The sequence below is a fragment of the Lathyrus oleraceus genome, chromosome 6 (genome assembly GCF_024323335.1).
Source record: "Lathyrus oleraceus cultivar Zhongwan6 chromosome 6, CAAS_Psat_ZW6_1.0, whole genome shotgun sequence".
In the NCBI taxonomy this organism is placed as follows: Eukaryota; Viridiplantae; Streptophyta; class Magnoliopsida; order Fabales; family Fabaceae; genus Lathyrus; species Lathyrus oleraceus.
This window is the reverse complement of record NC_066584.1, coordinates 439,302,123-439,318,717: the sequence shown is the minus strand read 5'-3', so window position 1 is coordinate 439,318,717 and position 16,595 is coordinate 439,302,123. Positions and strand designations below refer to the sequence as shown.

At 32.5% G+C, this 16,595-nt stretch overlaps 1 protein-coding gene across 2 annotated transcripts; it reads right to left on the bottom strand.

Annotated features, from left to right (window-relative positions):
* Positions 1-10,455: 10,455 nt before the first annotated feature.
* Positions 10,456-15,798, bottom strand: LOC127097511 (phosphoglucomutase, chloroplastic). 2 transcript variants are annotated; one of them, NM_001426969.1, is made up of 22 exons: positions 15,407-15,798; positions 15,254-15,319; positions 15,071-15,115; positions 14,888-14,980; positions 14,744-14,796; positions 14,291-14,342; positions 14,138-14,206; positions 13,702-13,770; positions 13,334-13,456; positions 13,157-13,209; positions 12,994-13,072; positions 12,842-12,906; positions 12,695-12,762; positions 12,238-12,356; positions 12,079-12,153; positions 11,880-11,995; positions 11,652-11,793; positions 11,477-11,558; positions 11,295-11,341; positions 11,115-11,192; positions 10,925-11,030; positions 10,456-10,833 (listed from the first exon to the last, which is right to left on the bottom strand). In NM_001426969.1, exons 1-22 carry the CDS (start codon positions 15,617-15,619, stop codon positions 10,766-10,768), a joined length of 1,881 nt encoding a protein of 626 aa, NP_001413898.1. In that variant the 5' UTR covers positions 15,620-15,798; the 3' UTR covers positions 10,456-10,765. The 2 variants fall into 2 exon arrangements, with proteins under 2 accessions (NP_001413898.1, XP_050891964.1); XM_051036007.1 differs by having other exon boundaries at positions 10,587-10,833; positions 14,138-14,342; positions 15,407-15,773.
* Between the last annotated feature and the right edge of the window lie 797 nt (positions 15,799-16,595).

Below are 16,595 nucleotides of genomic sequence, written 5' to 3'. Positions count from 1 at the left end.
TTTTAAATGTTATTATAGTTATTAATTTAAAATTAGTACTTTATTATATCATTATATAATTTAATTATACAAGTAATATATGGAAGAAAAGTTGAAATGTTAGAATTAATTGTAAGTTTATTATATATGAAACATAATAAATGAAAGTTAGAAGAGGTATTTCTAATAAAAAATCAATATACCTTAGACATAAAAGTTAAATTAATTATTTACATAAATGTCATTAATGAGTAAATATTAAAAAGTGAAAAGCAAAACACATTTTAATTGTTTTGATTTTTCAAATTTAGAAACAACAAAACTTAAAACAGTTTTGAAAAACTATTTTTTAAAAACAGACAAACCAAACAAATTTTTAAGTTTTAAAGTTTTTGAAAAGAAAAAACAGTTATCTAAAAGCCAATCAAACAGGCCCTAACTCTATATAAAACGGAAGCTCCATTTTACAGTAACATTATCTACCAATCAAATTTTTAATTTTTTAATTAGTATCATATTTAAAAAAATCAAATTGAATCTCAATTTCTCACTATTTACTAATTATCTATCGATCTAAATCTCCAACCTATAATTAAGGACTATTAAAATTTTTAAAATTATATTTCTTACTTATTATTGATAATAATTATCTACAATTCCAATTTCTAACTCAACAATTAATGTAATATTAAAAAAATTTAAAGTGTTTTTTTCATTATTTTTTAGTACAATTATTATTGTTTTGTAATTGCCAATCAATCAATTATTCTCTTTGAATAAAAATAAATTAAACTAATTTATAAATTTAACCTTGAAATTGTTCTATTATCTATTATTCAATCATTAAATTTTTAAGATACAAATTAATTGATAAAATTTAGTATAATTCTTATATTATTTATAATTACATCAGTCTTTTTTATTACTCCTTAAAATTTAAGTTATTCTCAAATGTCCTAATAAACTCATATAATAGTTATTCAAATAAATTCACTAGAAAAAAATGCTATCAAAATAATCAATTGATTTTCTCTATTACTCTTAAAATTCAATTTTTTTTCAAATATGTGTTTATAAAATAAAATCTAAATTTTATAATATTATTTAAAAAACTCATCTCAATAAAATTTAACTTATAATTTTCAAATAGAACAACAAATATTTCAAATTATTTCTTATGTATTACTTTTAAATTAGAATTGCATATACATATTATAAATTAAACCATAAATTTTTAACTATAATTTATAATTTATTATATAACAATGTCCTATAAATGTATTATTAAATTGAAATTGAAAGGGTAATTCAATTAAATTAATGCAACTATAAATATTAAAAATTAATGATAAAATAAAATCTAAATTTTATAATACTATTTAAAAAACTCATCTCAATAAAATTTAACTTATAATTTTCAAATAGAACAACAAATATTTCAAATTATTTCTTATGTATTACTTTTAAATTAGAATTGCATATACATATTATAAATTAAACCATAAATTTTTAACTATAATTTATAATTTATTATATAACAATGTCCTATAAATGTATTATTAAATTGAAATTGAAAGGGTAATTCAATTAAATTAATGCAACTATAAATATTAAAAATTAATGATAAAATAAAATCTAAATTTTATAATATTATTTAAAAAACCCATCTCAATCCCGCGCATGGCGCGGGTCTCATTGTAGTTATCTATTAAAAATAGTTCAAGCTGTCCAAGATGCCAAGATGTTTTATCAAGTTATCCTCTTGAAGCAAATTATCCTTTTGAATATGCTCTTAAAAATTAAGTCATCTCTTCGAAGTTAACATTGTGATCAGACGACTTTCAAATAAAGACTTTTGTCTCAGGATTTGCAGGTGGTTTGACTTCTCAACTCTCAATGATGATAATCAATGTGAAGATATCTCAAATCTCGTCAAACTAGACCATTCAAGATTCTTGTGTGGTAATAAACTCAAAAATAATGATACAAAGACTTGAAATTTCAAAGTTGTGAAATAGATAAAATATGAAAATTCGTCTGTCTGTGTTCGTCTGATCGTATTTGTGCGAGTAACCAATGTTTTGTAAAGACACATGAGTGCTTTTGAAAATACTAGAGCAAAATCACACTTATAGAAATATAAATGAATTAAAGTAAGAGTACTTTAAAAAAAATGCAAATTATTCTAAAAAACTAAAAATTTAATGCAATGACGAATCATATATTAACTACCTACCTCTATTCATATGTAGCGAAATATCTATCATGAGCAAATGTAAAACTGTTTCATGCTTCAATGACTTTGATATGTGTCTATCGTCCACAATAACAGCATCTGCAATCACAATTAGAAACCATGTACCCCTATATGACTTAGTTCAGATAGTACACATTACCGACAACATATCTAAGAAGAAGATTATTCACTGTGTATAAGTACTAGTGATGCTAAAAGTTGAAACAATGGCATTTTAAAAAAATCGAACAAAACACGAACTCTGCATATAATAGATTGCTGTGCATGATAATGTAGTTTTATCTGTGGGAGATTATTGGTGAGATGATAGTTGAATCCCATTCAACAACGTTGACTCAAGATTTTTATTGAGGCTGTGCTGCTGTAGCATCTTATCTTTTCCTATCATCACTTATAAAGTTCAGCCAAGTTGATAGTTCTACTTATCAACTAACTCGTGTTTAAATAGTGCCATCCTGCTCACAATATATATGTTTGGTTTGGGAGTGGCTGGTATTGTAACTTGATAAAGTGGTTTGTCTCATATAAAATGTGACTAACTCAAGTAAGTACGGTGCATGATGCGTTTGTGGGTTCTACCATGATGTTATTATTACTAAGTTTTTCTTTTGTTTTGTTATAGAGTTATGGAATTGAAATATTTTTATTACTTTATAAAGTAGTGTTGTTTCATATAAACTTCGAATTCTATGATAAAGTCCAATTCTTTTGATAGAATCTTTCGTCAATATTGTTAGTTGACTAAACATCAAAAAATAATATATATATATATATATATATATATATATATATATATATATATATATATAGAGAGAGAGAGAGAGAGAGAGAGAGAGAGAGAGAGAGAGAGAGAGAGAGAGAGAGAGAGAGAGAGAGGAGAGAGAGAGAGAGAAGAGAGAGAGAGAGAGAGAGAGAGAGAGAGAGAGAGAGAGGCGAGAGAGAGAAGAGAGAGAGAGAGAGAGGAAGAGAGAGAGGAGAAGAAGAGAGAGAGAGAGAGAGAGAGAGAGGAGAGAGAGAGGAGAGAGAGAGAAGAGAGGAGAGAGAGAGAGAGAGAGTTATTAGACTTATATTGGGTTAGATAAGATCTAAACATAAGTTTGTATCCTTAGGGGGTCTATTTGGTTCACGAAGACGGTGGGACCAAAGATCTGATGTTGACTTTTTTTAACGGATTTTTTGGCTCTTTTCTTCGGTCTGGAGGCGGGGATGGTTTCCCTAAACTATCTAAGGCCTAAGTCGGTGATGGTTAAATTTGAGAGGTATTTAGGATAAGAATAATGTATACCTAGATATTAGGCTTTTATTCAAGGGTGACAGAGTTTAGATTCCTAGGACCTTCTCTTGGCGGTCACCTCTCATGTAAGAAATTTATTCCTAGATTCTCATTCAGGTTACCTAATTATCCTTCTCTTGTAGTTGTCTCTCTTGTTGGTCCTTTATAATTAAACCATCATCTCATATCGAAATAATAAATGCGTGCAAGTTTTACCTTACAAGTTGGTTTGTAAAAGTTGAGTTAGACTCAACTAAATTTCAATATAAGAATTTGTCCCCAAAAAAATTGAACCACCTTTTATTGGACTACTCAAATCTTATAGACATGAAAGAAGTGTGTTAAGAGTATTAATTAAATGAGATAAGATTTAAACATGAATACGTAAATGGCAATTGAAAATAAAATTTATCTAATTATCCTCCAATATTTCATTGATCTCATACACACATCCAACTTTGAATCAGGTCCAAGAGCAGTTTTTCTTGTATCATAGTTCCTTCATCATGCTCTGTCAATGAATAATGCTGGTCGGAATTTGAACTAGCACCTATAATTGGTTTTTGAAATAGTTTTAGCTTCAATCTCTCATTTTCCCTCTTTCTCAAATTCACAACTGGTTTTTGAATCTTCTTTTGTTTTGGTTCAATCTGACTTGTTTCAACCACATTTGAATCAGCTTGACTTGTTTGAACCACACTTGATTCAGCCTGACATGGTGCAACAACATCAACATCAACATGACCTGCATCAAAATCAACTAGACCTGCAACAACCTCAACATTAACTTGAAGATGATTTGCATCAACTTAAATATTTCCTGCATCAACTTGAACATGTCTTGCATCAACTAGAACATGACGTGCATCAACTTGAATGTTACTTGCATCTGTTTGCATGTTAGTGGCATTAGCCTTGTTATTCTTTGGCTCAACTCCAGCCTGACCTGCTTTAGGTTTCCTCTAAAATATAGATGTTCTGTTACATTCAAATCATAACATTGCAAGCATATAAAATGTGATAGTTTAGAAAATTACTTTTCTTTTCAAAGAATTAGGGTCTTGTGTTTGGCTCTTGCATGACATTGCATTGTGACCAAATTTATCAAATTTTTTACACTTATAAGCTACATTAGGTCTTCTTTTCCTAGCACCATCATCACCATATTCCCTATTCCTAACATTCCTAAGTCTCCCTGGTCCATTTTTGTACACAAGCGGTTGAAGTTCATCAGTTTGAACTTCATGCCACATGTCCTGCCCATTTATAGGACTCACAGAAAAATCATAACAGGGTGCATACTTATGTCTTGAATAATAGTCATCCACAAAATCATCAGGGTTTTGTTTCCTATAACTCAATGCAGCCAAAAGATGCATCATGGAATACCAACCAATTCCCATAAATTACAGCTACAAGATCTTTTGGCAATGTCAATAATAAATTATTGGGTGTTGAATAAATGTGTAATCTAGAATTGTTCAACAATAGACCAAGTTGGTAGCCAATGACCACTTATAAAAACCTCCTTATTTAAACTCTTCATAGGCATTAACATAACTCTATGTTGCCACTTCTCAAGTTTGGGGGCAGATGTTGCTAACATATTCATAAGATACTTTCTAATCCATTCACAAATGGTTAATATATGCTTATCCCTATCAACTAAAATAGTGGCATTAAATGATTCAACAATTTTGTTCATTAAAATATCACATTTAGTGTAAAAACTAAATGCATGCTTACACAACCATTTGGTAGGAACTCCCATTAGTCATTCAAACCTTGACATCCACTTGCTTCAGTTCATTCATCTTCTGCAGTCAACCCTGATAGTAAGTTGCCTTGGCATCTCCCATCATCAAATCCCTTATAAGTGTGTCGCCTCTAAAAAAGTTATTAAAATTTGCATACAAGTGTCTGAGACATAACCTATGCTCAATTCTTTCAAACGTTTCTTCAAAAACAGCCAATAATCCCTGTAATAAACAAACAAATTCAATATATGCAATAGGTTAGCAACACTTATAAGGGGTGAAATGAATTAAATACACGATGAAGTAAACTTTATTAACTACATACCTCCATAGGTTTGCATATTTCTTATCAGCACCTCCTTCAATAATTTTATTTGCAATCAACTTTGTCTTTCATGCTCTAGCAACACTTATCCCACAGAGAAATTGTGTATCATATCTTGCATTATACCGTGTATTCTCATTATTTTAGAAGTTTGTATTTTCTTCACTACTGCCTTGGTCACCCACTTTGAGTTTGCGGATCTATTATTCAAAACCTTAGCACATGTGTGGGTATCCACCAATGTCTTTATAACATAAGTATGATTGTGGTCCACTTTAGAGCATAGAACTAAAAACTCACATTTGACCTTGCATTCTACCCTCGCCCTTCATTTTTTATAAAGGTAATTTCCCTATCATTTAATTCTGACAACTCGCGAATTGAATCTCTAAAATCAGATAGAGAATTAAATTTCATACCCCACTTAAACTCGTAGTCCTTATTGAGATGCTCTTTTTAAACTTTTTAAACTTAGGCCATTCATCATCACTAGATTCATTTGGATCTGAGTTGTCTAGTTTATCACTAAAATAATCATCATCTTCAAATTTCTTTTGGGGCATACCTAGTTATCCTGCACATATGGCTTCCTGAGTTATAGGTAGATTAACATCCATTCCATAAAATCCATCTATAATAGCAATAGTTCTCTCATCCTCACTATCATCAAAATCTTCAACGCCATCATCATCTAATCCTTCCATATTTGTCATCCCATTAATGCACCTAGGTACCCTTACTTTAAGTTCTATGTCATTCACATCATGTTCTAGATAAATATCACCATCAACTTCAGTGATACAAGCATATGCATGAAAATCATATGCATCATCATCATTTCTTAGCTGAAAGAAATTTTCGTCCACATCTTATAATATCCTTCTTTATAACCCCATCCCACCACCAACTTATGGACTTCAAATATTGTCCACTTGTCAATTTGTTCCGAGAAAACCATCGTATCCACATCACTCTGTATACGATGTCGTTCATGGTGAAAAATAACATTAAAATAGTGTATGTTTTATGAAAGGGGTTCGTAAAAAGGTTTAATGTTCGACATTACAATCAATACAGAAACAAGCTCAGACATTGGAAGAGAGTTCGAACATACTAACCTCAAACTTTGGAAGATCCGACGACGTCTTCGTGCTTCGTCTACGACCCTGCAATGCAATTCCTCGTTTTTCGTTCTCCAGAAACAAGCTTGTGATGCTTCAATGGCATTCTTCAAATTCATCTCCTAGATAGGTTTCAGAATTTGGGACCACAAGTAACCCTAATTTTATAGAGGGGGACAAGAAATGACATGCCAAGGATAAAAAATGAAGAAACCCACGTAGACAAAAAAAAATATGGCACATAAGATTAAAATAAGATTCTGGGTTGAAATAGTCAACCCAAGGACCAAACACAAGGAATCTTGATCTTATATGTGGAGAATAAAAAAAATTTACATAGAATAATCAAAAACTCACTAACATTACAGGAATGACGTATATTTATCCTTTAAAAAAATTATTAAAAAAAAGCTAGAAGTTGTATAGTATACTTAAATCCCCCACTCTTGTAGTAGACCATTCTATGTGGATACCCATTCATTTCCTTAACTTTTTTGATAAAACAAATGAGTAGTACTTCTCTGCTATATTACTCAAACCATGCCAATAGTGGTATTTCATTTCATACTTATAATCGAGCATAAGACTGAACATACACAAAGCAACAATATGTGTTCCTCATAACTTTGTTGCCTACTATCTGTCAATCACCTTAATCATGCTCCTATAGCTAGCACAAGACGAGCGAGATCAAACATAGTTTGGAATCTCAAACCTGTGGTAAGTGTCAACTCTCTCACCAAAAAAATATACTCATATCTTAATCAAAATCCCATTTTGTCCATATACATGTTTCTCTACTATACCAACATTTGACCCATATATTATAAAATTTCCTAAATTCCAAACTACATAAGATCCCACATTAGCTCATATAGGACAAGAAATATTGGGTAAGAGAAGACATTAATCAGGTCCATTAGTAGAGGCAACTAATAAACATGATGGCGTAGTAGTTGTGACTATGTCATGCAAATAGCAACTTAAGTGTAATAAATAAACATTTTCTTATGAGAAAAGATCCCATTAAATTGACATACTCAACAAGGTTGGGACCTTAACACCAACAACGACACTAATATAGGTTATAGATAGAGACAGTGTGTCACATTTAGGACAAGCACAGTTCCATCCTATTGTTATCTCCATTATAGGATTAGTCATCTTTTTTGCTTCTATCATTTTTGTACCATTATTTGATGGTGGGTCTAGTGGAAGACTTGACTATCGGAAATTTGGGGGGCAGAGACAATCCAAATTTGATTTTGGTTTTGGAGTTTTTGAAGAAAAAGGACTGTTTGATTGTCATCATATCCCAAGTATGTTAACTTACATGGGAAATAATATTGTAGTATCATGACCTAGCTAGTTACTTTTCAACTTTGATAATGTTCTTGATTACAAATTTTCAATTGACATAGGAAAATCTCATATATGATAGTGCATACAACAATTTGGGAACTTACACCCAACTCGTCCATATCCGACAGTGTATTCTAACCAATTATAGTATAGTTTATTCACACATATACAAAAACAATTAAAATATAGTTTGGTGTACAAAAAGGGAGGAGGGAATTCTCTCCTATGTTTTTCCCTCTCAATTTTAACTCCAATGAAATCTAAACTACTTGTTGAAGAGAGATAGAAAAATCAGAATATTAGAAAGCAAAAAAATTATGGGCTCTAATGGTGCAGATTTGCACTATTCTCTCTGGTTTAAATACACATCGGAGATAATCTTCTCCCAAAAAAAAAAGAAATGGTAGAGTAAATTATCATATTTTAAATACTTAATTTCAATTGAATATTTCATGAGTCATTTGTAATAATTTAATTTTATAATTTTATTATATTTGATTTTTTATTAAAATGATATTTATGATGTGATTGAGTTAGAAATTAAAAATAAATAAATTTTAAACTCTATTAATTACTACCGTATATATTAAAACAACGACGGGTCTAATAGTCAAACATATACTCAAATAAATACTTGTGAGGAAAGAAAATACGATTATTCGTATTTAAATATGAAATTTCACATAAAATATCTCACAATTAAATATATTTAAGTTTAAGATTAGTACCTATTTTCTCTCTCATATAGGGTGAATTGAAAAAGCTCCTATAAAAAAACCACATATTTTTTCATTGATTTTTTCAGATTTTTTTATTTTGGCCTCTCAAAAAATTTAATAAGTTGAATATGAGAACGATTTCCTTATGGTGGTCCAAGTTTTTTCAAAAGATAATTTGTTTCCTTGGCATCTAAAAACACGTTGGTATATTTATAAGAATATCATATTTAATATGACATTTTTTATATTTTTAGAGAAATCAACGATTACGCGGATTTTTTTGGCCAATTTGGGTCAGCCAGCATAAGTGATTTCTACATTCTTTTTGGTTCGTTTCTTTTGACAATTAGAAATGATTTTTAAAAATAAAACAGAGTAGTGTTCTTGCTAAACACTATTTGGATAAATCTCCCTATCGTCCTATTTGTTATGAGGTATTAGTTGTCCTCTTTCTTGTGGAAAAGTCTCCTTATACTCGTCCCTTCTTCAATGATCCTTAAAGGGATTCCTCTTCATATCTCGTGTTAAAGTGACATCTGGTAACGTCTGTCATCTTCCCTGAGTAGCACATTTTCCCTTAATTTTTATAACTCCCATGCAATCGTGGAGATATTTCGTAACGGTCATATGTGATTGTTCATGTTTCCTCCTGACACTTTTTTAGAGACTGGATCTGACTTGTTCATCTATCAGAGTCACTACGTGGCCGTATCCGACTTTCTTATGTCTCGTAACAATGTCTCCTTGACCGGGATCTGACCTACTTATGGTATATGACATTCGACGTGTTTTCTCTTTTGTACCCGACCTACATAAACCCGACCTTTGAGAGTTTCGGGATATACATAAGTCCCCCGATCACGAGATCTAATTGGATTAAAGTGTTTGGACAGGAAAATTTTAGAATTTCTTATTCCTTGAACCGATCACCTATTCGGCAAGTTACCGTGTGATACTGATTTAAAATATTAATAATGACAATTCTTCTCTCTCCTCGTCATGATGACTTTTAGAGAAACCATAACTTATCATCATAACTTTTTAGTTTGATACTTCCTCATCATAATTTGTGCTTTGCCCGGTCTCAACTTCTACTTCAACATTCCTCACTTCATGGTTGATGACAAGGAGTAGGGGAGCAACGGTTCAAGGCTAGATAGAGGCCCAATAGTACCGGCACAATCTAGACAAAGCTCTCCACCAACTAACGTAAAGGTGGGCACCCACTTTGTAACATCGCATTGGAGCATGCCTTCCGTTGTCATCTCCACCGTTGATGTGCATCCAACGGTCCGATCAACCTAGAACGGTTCTAATCGAGTAACGCACATGTATTCACACTTACATAGTTTCACCTCTCTCAAACTCTAAATTGAACATTGGAATGCTAACTTTACAGTTACAATCGCTGAATACCAGTAACCTTTCTAGTCCGAAATAGGCACCATTAGAAATTCAATGTGAAATGTGTTTGCTGGTGTGATTTTTGGCTTTGTAGTGAGGTAATTTTTTAAGTCCGGTTTATCTTTCATTCTTGAACTAATACCAATGATCTAAATATATATCATATAACCCTTTACATAATTTGATCAATCCGTTTGAAGCTCATAGCTCAGCCTTCCAAAAAGAAGAACACAATATAGAGGTCATTTATTTCCTATTCTTCTTGCAACAATTTCTTAGAGATGTTATAATTTGAAAAGGTTTATCAACTATATAAAAAGTTTACAAAACATTTCAAATGATTAATCTGGGTTTGAGATGCAACTCTAGCATTCCAATGGACATAAACATTGAAAAGAACAACTTCTCTGCATAGAAGCTAGCTATTATTAATACCATTATTTATTCTGTTACACAATGATACTTCATTTTCTTGAAAGTAAATACAAAATATCATATTATACAAAAAAGATGCTAAGCTCCAAAGTGGAAAAATAACCAAAACTGAAAATGAAAAACCAAACTTATATTAAGTGATGACTGTAGGCTTCTCTCTCCCTGTGAAGTCTTTGAGCTTTGAAACAGATAATGCTAAATCTGCATAATAGTAAGATCAATCAATCATACAAAAAGAAAAGATCGACTAGTTTATTAAAGTATTACATTCGTTTCGGAACATGAAATTAACCTATTAATGGTTTCAAGGCAATTTGAGCATCGACGTCGTGTTTAGAAACATCTGGTTCAAACTGTTCGATATACACTCTAACAGTTGCACCAGCAGAACCCGTTCCCTGTAAACAAAAACACCGTAAGTAATCACTTAATATTTCATTTCATAAATTTTTCGGGTAAGTAATTAAACAGACGTTACTTACTGATAAACGGTAAATAATTCTTGAACCATCGGTGAAAACAAACCGAACCCCTTGTTTTGATACTACACTTCCATCTACCTGCATGTTTTTATTCAATCAGAATTTGAACTATGGTTGATTTACCGTAAGTTGAAGAAACAAAAATCAACATGATGAGAATGTGAAGTTGTAAGAACTTACAGGATCAGTGTATGTATAATCATCGGCAAACTGGAGGACGTAACTTCCTGTACAAGAAAACTCATCACACTTTAAATATACTCAGGGAAAGTGTATGCTAATGATTACGTGCCAATGTCAATGTCGTGTTTGGTGTCCGTGTCTCCGTGTCTGTGATAAGAAAGTGGTTGTGAGTAACTTACCATACTTATCACCAGGCTTGCTCTTCGACAAAAGCTCTCGTAGGTACTCTATCATCTTATTTGCGCCTTCGGATTCACATTCCTATATTTATATTTGTCAAAACTCAAAAGAAAAATAAAACTTCAAAGTGTGTGATACAACAAATAAAACTTCAATTGCAGCATCAAAACCAACCTCGTAATCGTATCTAGAAAAGAAATTTCTACCATAGGTTGCCCAATGCTCCTTCACAACATCAGACACAGAGACCAATTTCTCCCCTGGTTTCGTGTCTTTGTTGCGGTGAGCAATAATCGAAAGCCAAGCTAATACAGCCCTATAATATTAATAAGTCGGAGAAACTTAGATAATGTTTGATAAATGCTCGACCCGCTATTCTCAATACAAAAATAAGAAAGTTACCAGATTCCGTCTTTCTCACGAATGTGGTCAGAACCTGTTCCAAAACTCTCTTCCCCGCAAATCGACAGATTTCCAGCATCCATAAGATTACCAAAGAATTTCCAACCAGTGGGAACCTGCACCCGAGGTCCGTCTGTCATTCGAGAACCATAATCTAGAATAATTCTAAACGCAACAACAATGTAAAATCATACTATACCTCAAAAAAAGGGAGGTTCAACTTTTCAGCAACTCTATCTAGAGCACCGCTTGTCGGCATTGATCGTGCAAGACCCTGCAATTACAATACAGAACAATGACACTTCTGTTTTACAACAACGAATACTTGTGAATAATATGATATGCACAAACTTTCTACCTTGATACTGTCCTTAAAGTACGGAATCGCTTCTTTTGCATTGGCTGCAATAACGGCTACAGAGTCTGAAGGAGTTACGAAGAAACTTGTTCCCAAAATCATATTTCTATCACCATCACCTAAACGAAAGTTAAAATACATAAACATTATCAAGTAAACAAATGCAGACAAAAAACATTGTTTTTTTACAGTAAAAATCGGGTATCCTCTGCGTGCAACTGCAGAGACTAATCCCTCGAGCTGGGGAGGACCGCAATGGACGGCAAAGTTCTCTCTCAAGAGAATTTAGCACTGTTGCGTGCCCAGGACTGAGTTCAAACTCAGGACCTCAGGTTAAGCTGAAAGAGATCTCTTACCATCTCATCCAATTGCTCTTGGGTTCAGACAAAACATTGTTGCACAAGGATTTATCAACGGAAACAAGTTAAATTTCAAAAATAACTAAAATCTCGCATACCATCACTAGCGGCACCAAAATCAGGTCCGTTTTCAGCATACATAATATTGACAAGATCCTTTGCGTATCTGTTCAATAAACATTAGAATCAAAAACAATTTACTAATGATTGAAAACACAATGTCGAAAATATAAAACTAAACTCACGTTAGATTAGGATCAGGATGACCATGTCCAAAATCTTCCAAAGGTATTCCATTTGAAATTGAATCCTACATTGCATACTTAACACCCAAAATCAACAATACCGTATAAACTTGTACCCGCTATGTACAAGAGTAAAAGGGGAAGAACTATACCGGACTAGCACCAAGTTTATCAACGAAAATGGGTGTTGCATAAGCACCGGCAACTGCATGCATGGCATCAAATGTAAACCTAAAATAAAAAAATTTAACACAATCAGATTCTAGACAATGTGCCAAGATTTGGATTATGGTGGAATAAATGTTAAGGTTGTACCTAAAATCTGGCCGTGAAATAAGACTTTTGATTAGCTGAAAATCGAACACTGTCTGCACAAAAAATAATAACAAATAAACTTAGACGAAATGAAATGAAATAAAACTCTCAACACAGAGATCGAGCTTGCATGAATCATTCTACTGGATTATAATGAAGAAAAAAGATTATTTTGACCTCCAATAACTCCAGGTAATCAGAAACTGGGTCTATTACTTCCACACTGAAGCTTCCGAATTTCGTAACTCCAACATTTGATAAGTCAACATCGGGAATATCAGCAATCTTTATCTCAGAAATCTGTGTCAATAGAAATTGTATGAAAAAGTTGAGAAAAATATCAACTGTGATTTCAATTCATTTGAAAACCATGCTATAACTTTTTGTGTGCAATGAGTTTGTAGATTACTCATAGGTTTTCTGCTGACCCTTTACTATGTAGTGATTTATACGAGGCATAGTAGCCATGTTTTGATGGAGTTAAACACTTCAAAAAGCGGAATGTAGGATCGGAATATTAAGGCATACTTTAATGGGACACTTACCGATAGGGTGTTTCCGTAAATCTTGTCGGTGATGGATTCTGGTGCAGGTTGTCCGCTACTGTAATTAAACTGAATTCAGCAGAAAAGAAATTTATCAGTAACACCAACCGATAGATTTGCACATAACACAGTCTCTCAACATTAACTACAAAGTACAGACACGTTACAGAAAAAAACATGAATTGACTAATCGGTATTCATTATGTACTATTAGAGTTAGAGTTAGAGTTAGACCCAACCACACATTCTTGATATGGTATCAGAGCCTGATTCCGATCCAAGGAAATGTGGTTAGGCCTAACTCATCATTACGCCGAACCAGACTCTGATACCATGTTATAGTTGAGTTAGGCACAACCACATATCTTAACATGTACATTAGATAGAAAATGACAGAATCCTCTTCTAATTGATGAGAATTAATTAGGAAAGTCACCTTAATACCCCAATCATATTCAGGTCCACCAGGGTTATGGCTCGCACTCATGATAAACCCACCATTTGCCTGTTGAAGTTTAAGAAAATGAGAAGAAAAGAGAAAGTTGAATGAAAATGTTATGCCTGAGAAAAAGGAGTTAGTTTTGCTTGCCTCTCTCTTCCTTATCACAGCAGAAACGGCTGGCGTTGACAATATCCCTTCCCTGAATTTAGAATAGAAAACGCGTATTCAATTTACGCTTTGTTTGGATAAACAACTTAGTTACTTTTATAACAAAAGATCAAATAAAGTCAAATTGTTTCCGTATAAGCTATAAGTTATTTTTTTAAGCTATCATGAAAATAAGCTCAAAACAACTTATGAATACGCCGTAAGTTGTTTCTACAAGTCCTCCCAAACAAAAAGTCTTACAAGTACTTATGTCAGCAGATAAACTTAAATCAGTCATTCCAAACAGATTGCATTGAACAATAGCTCATGCACTAATCCAAGAAAGATGTTTTGTTTTATCGAATCAATGACAATCCCTACTAGCTCTTGATTTAAGTGATTCATCTTGTTTGTTGCAACTAATTCAATAAACCAAAATCAATTGAAACTTACTTCCCAACCAGAATTTTTCCAACACCATTTCCAGCAGCAATCTTGATTATTATCTGCAAATCACACAAAAAAACAAGCCGACAAATTAGAAATCAAGCCGTTTTCTTAACACAAGATTCAGTTGACACATTCAAAAAATTTGACCTGTGCAGCTTCTTTATTGAAGTATCGACCATCGCCTCCCAAAACCAACAATCCATTCTTGTAATCCTCCGGCGGCAACGAATTAAACAGTGCCTACAAATCCACATAAGTGTTTAACTTACATTACAAAGCAAAAACGCATTAACCATATAATCTTTACACATTGCATGGGATTCTACAAACCTGAATCCAATTTGCAAGGTAATTTTCTTGCTTAAACACTTTCACCTACAAAACAATTCAGCATATATAAACAAACACAATTTCATTTTGCATGCACAAATATATTAACATCAATCATAATGTGAGCATTTTGATCAAACATAATGAATCAAAGGGTTGAATATGAATAGAACAAGCACCAACCTTTTTTCTTAGACCACTGGTACCAGTTTTTTGTCCTTCAATAGGTTTAGTAGGAATAGAGTTAATCTTCACAAAAAAAAACATTCAAAAGGGTTAAATTAAATTTTTAAAAAAACATAAAAATAGCAATAAATGTGTGAAGGAAAAAAAAACCTTAATGTCATTAGGTTCTGCAATGGTTGTGGGAGTAGAAGAGGAAGATGAAGTGGCTCTAATAGCTGAATTATAGCGAACCCTGAAAGGAAAGTTTTGAACTTTGAAAGAAGGAAAATTGGATGATGAATGATGAATTGAAAGTGGGACATTTGAGTGTTTGGGTTTAAACGCAGAGATGATGAAGTTGTCGAGTCTGTAACAGAAAGCCATTGATCGAGTCTGTAACAGTGACAACTTTTTCTTCGAAGAGTCAAGAGAGAGTGTTTTTTGTTTAACTATGTGTTTGTTCTGTCTCTCGGAGTAGGAGTTAAGAGGTGTGGGATTTTATATGTGCCACATGTAACTGAAGACACTTATCTTGAGATTCAGCGTAATCACGTGATTGTGATTTTATTTGAAGTGTTTTTTTTTTCGATCTTTTATAGGTTTGCATGATTTTTTCCTGAAAATAATGAAGTTACAGCTAGCTATGTTTTTTTTTTTGAGGAAATAAGGAACGGTTGAGAATTAAGATTCTTTTTTTATTCTCCTAAACCTTTTAAAACCGAGGACGAGGTGACATCATATTAAAATATGGTACAAAATTAATTTTGGACGGATTATATTGATTTGGGGCCAACTTAATTTTTTGTTTAACATAACATTGATGAGTAGTTGTAGTTTTTATTTTTACTGTGCCATTGATAAGTTATTCTACCAACGATACAATATAATATATTTAGGGTTCAACGGGTGTTAATAACGAATTAGGCTAGGTTTAAATGGGCGGATTGGATAACCAAGTTTGGACCGCATGTATCCTAACTCGCTGAATTCTCATTATAGTAAAATGACGTCGTTTCGTTTTATTGGGGGTAATACTTCATCAACACAATTTCACACACACATCACTCATTCTCTTCAGATCACGCTCTTTCTTTCTCGGTTGATAATTGAAACCATAGTGCCTCCACATTTCTCTTTTTCTCTCATTACTGTTGGAACTTTGAACCACAAGATTGGTGAATAATGGAGAAAAAATAGAGTGTGGAGAGGAAAAGAGGTAAATTGAGAGAGAGAGAGAGAGAGAGAGAGAGAGAGAGAGAGAGAATTGAGTGTGGGAAGAATATTATCATTAATTTGAGATGAGAATGCCTCTAAGGCATTTATACAAGTGTTACAAACTGATTGGGACCTAATACAAACA

Bases quoted from the DNA above. Each gene is read 5' to 3' on its own strand.
- LOC127097511 (XM_051036007.1), bottom strand. From the start codon at position 15,619: ATGGCTTTCTGTTACAGACTCGACAACTTCATCATCTCTGCGTTTAAA. The intron at 12,357-12,694 runs GTATGCGAGATT...ACTTTCGTTTAG, and splicing joins TTTTGGTGCCGCTAGTGATG to GTGATGGTGATAGAAATATG. The intron at 11,559-11,651 runs GTTGGTTTTGAT...ATATAAATATAG, and splicing joins TTTCTAGATACGATTACGAG to GAATGTGAATCCGAAGGCGC.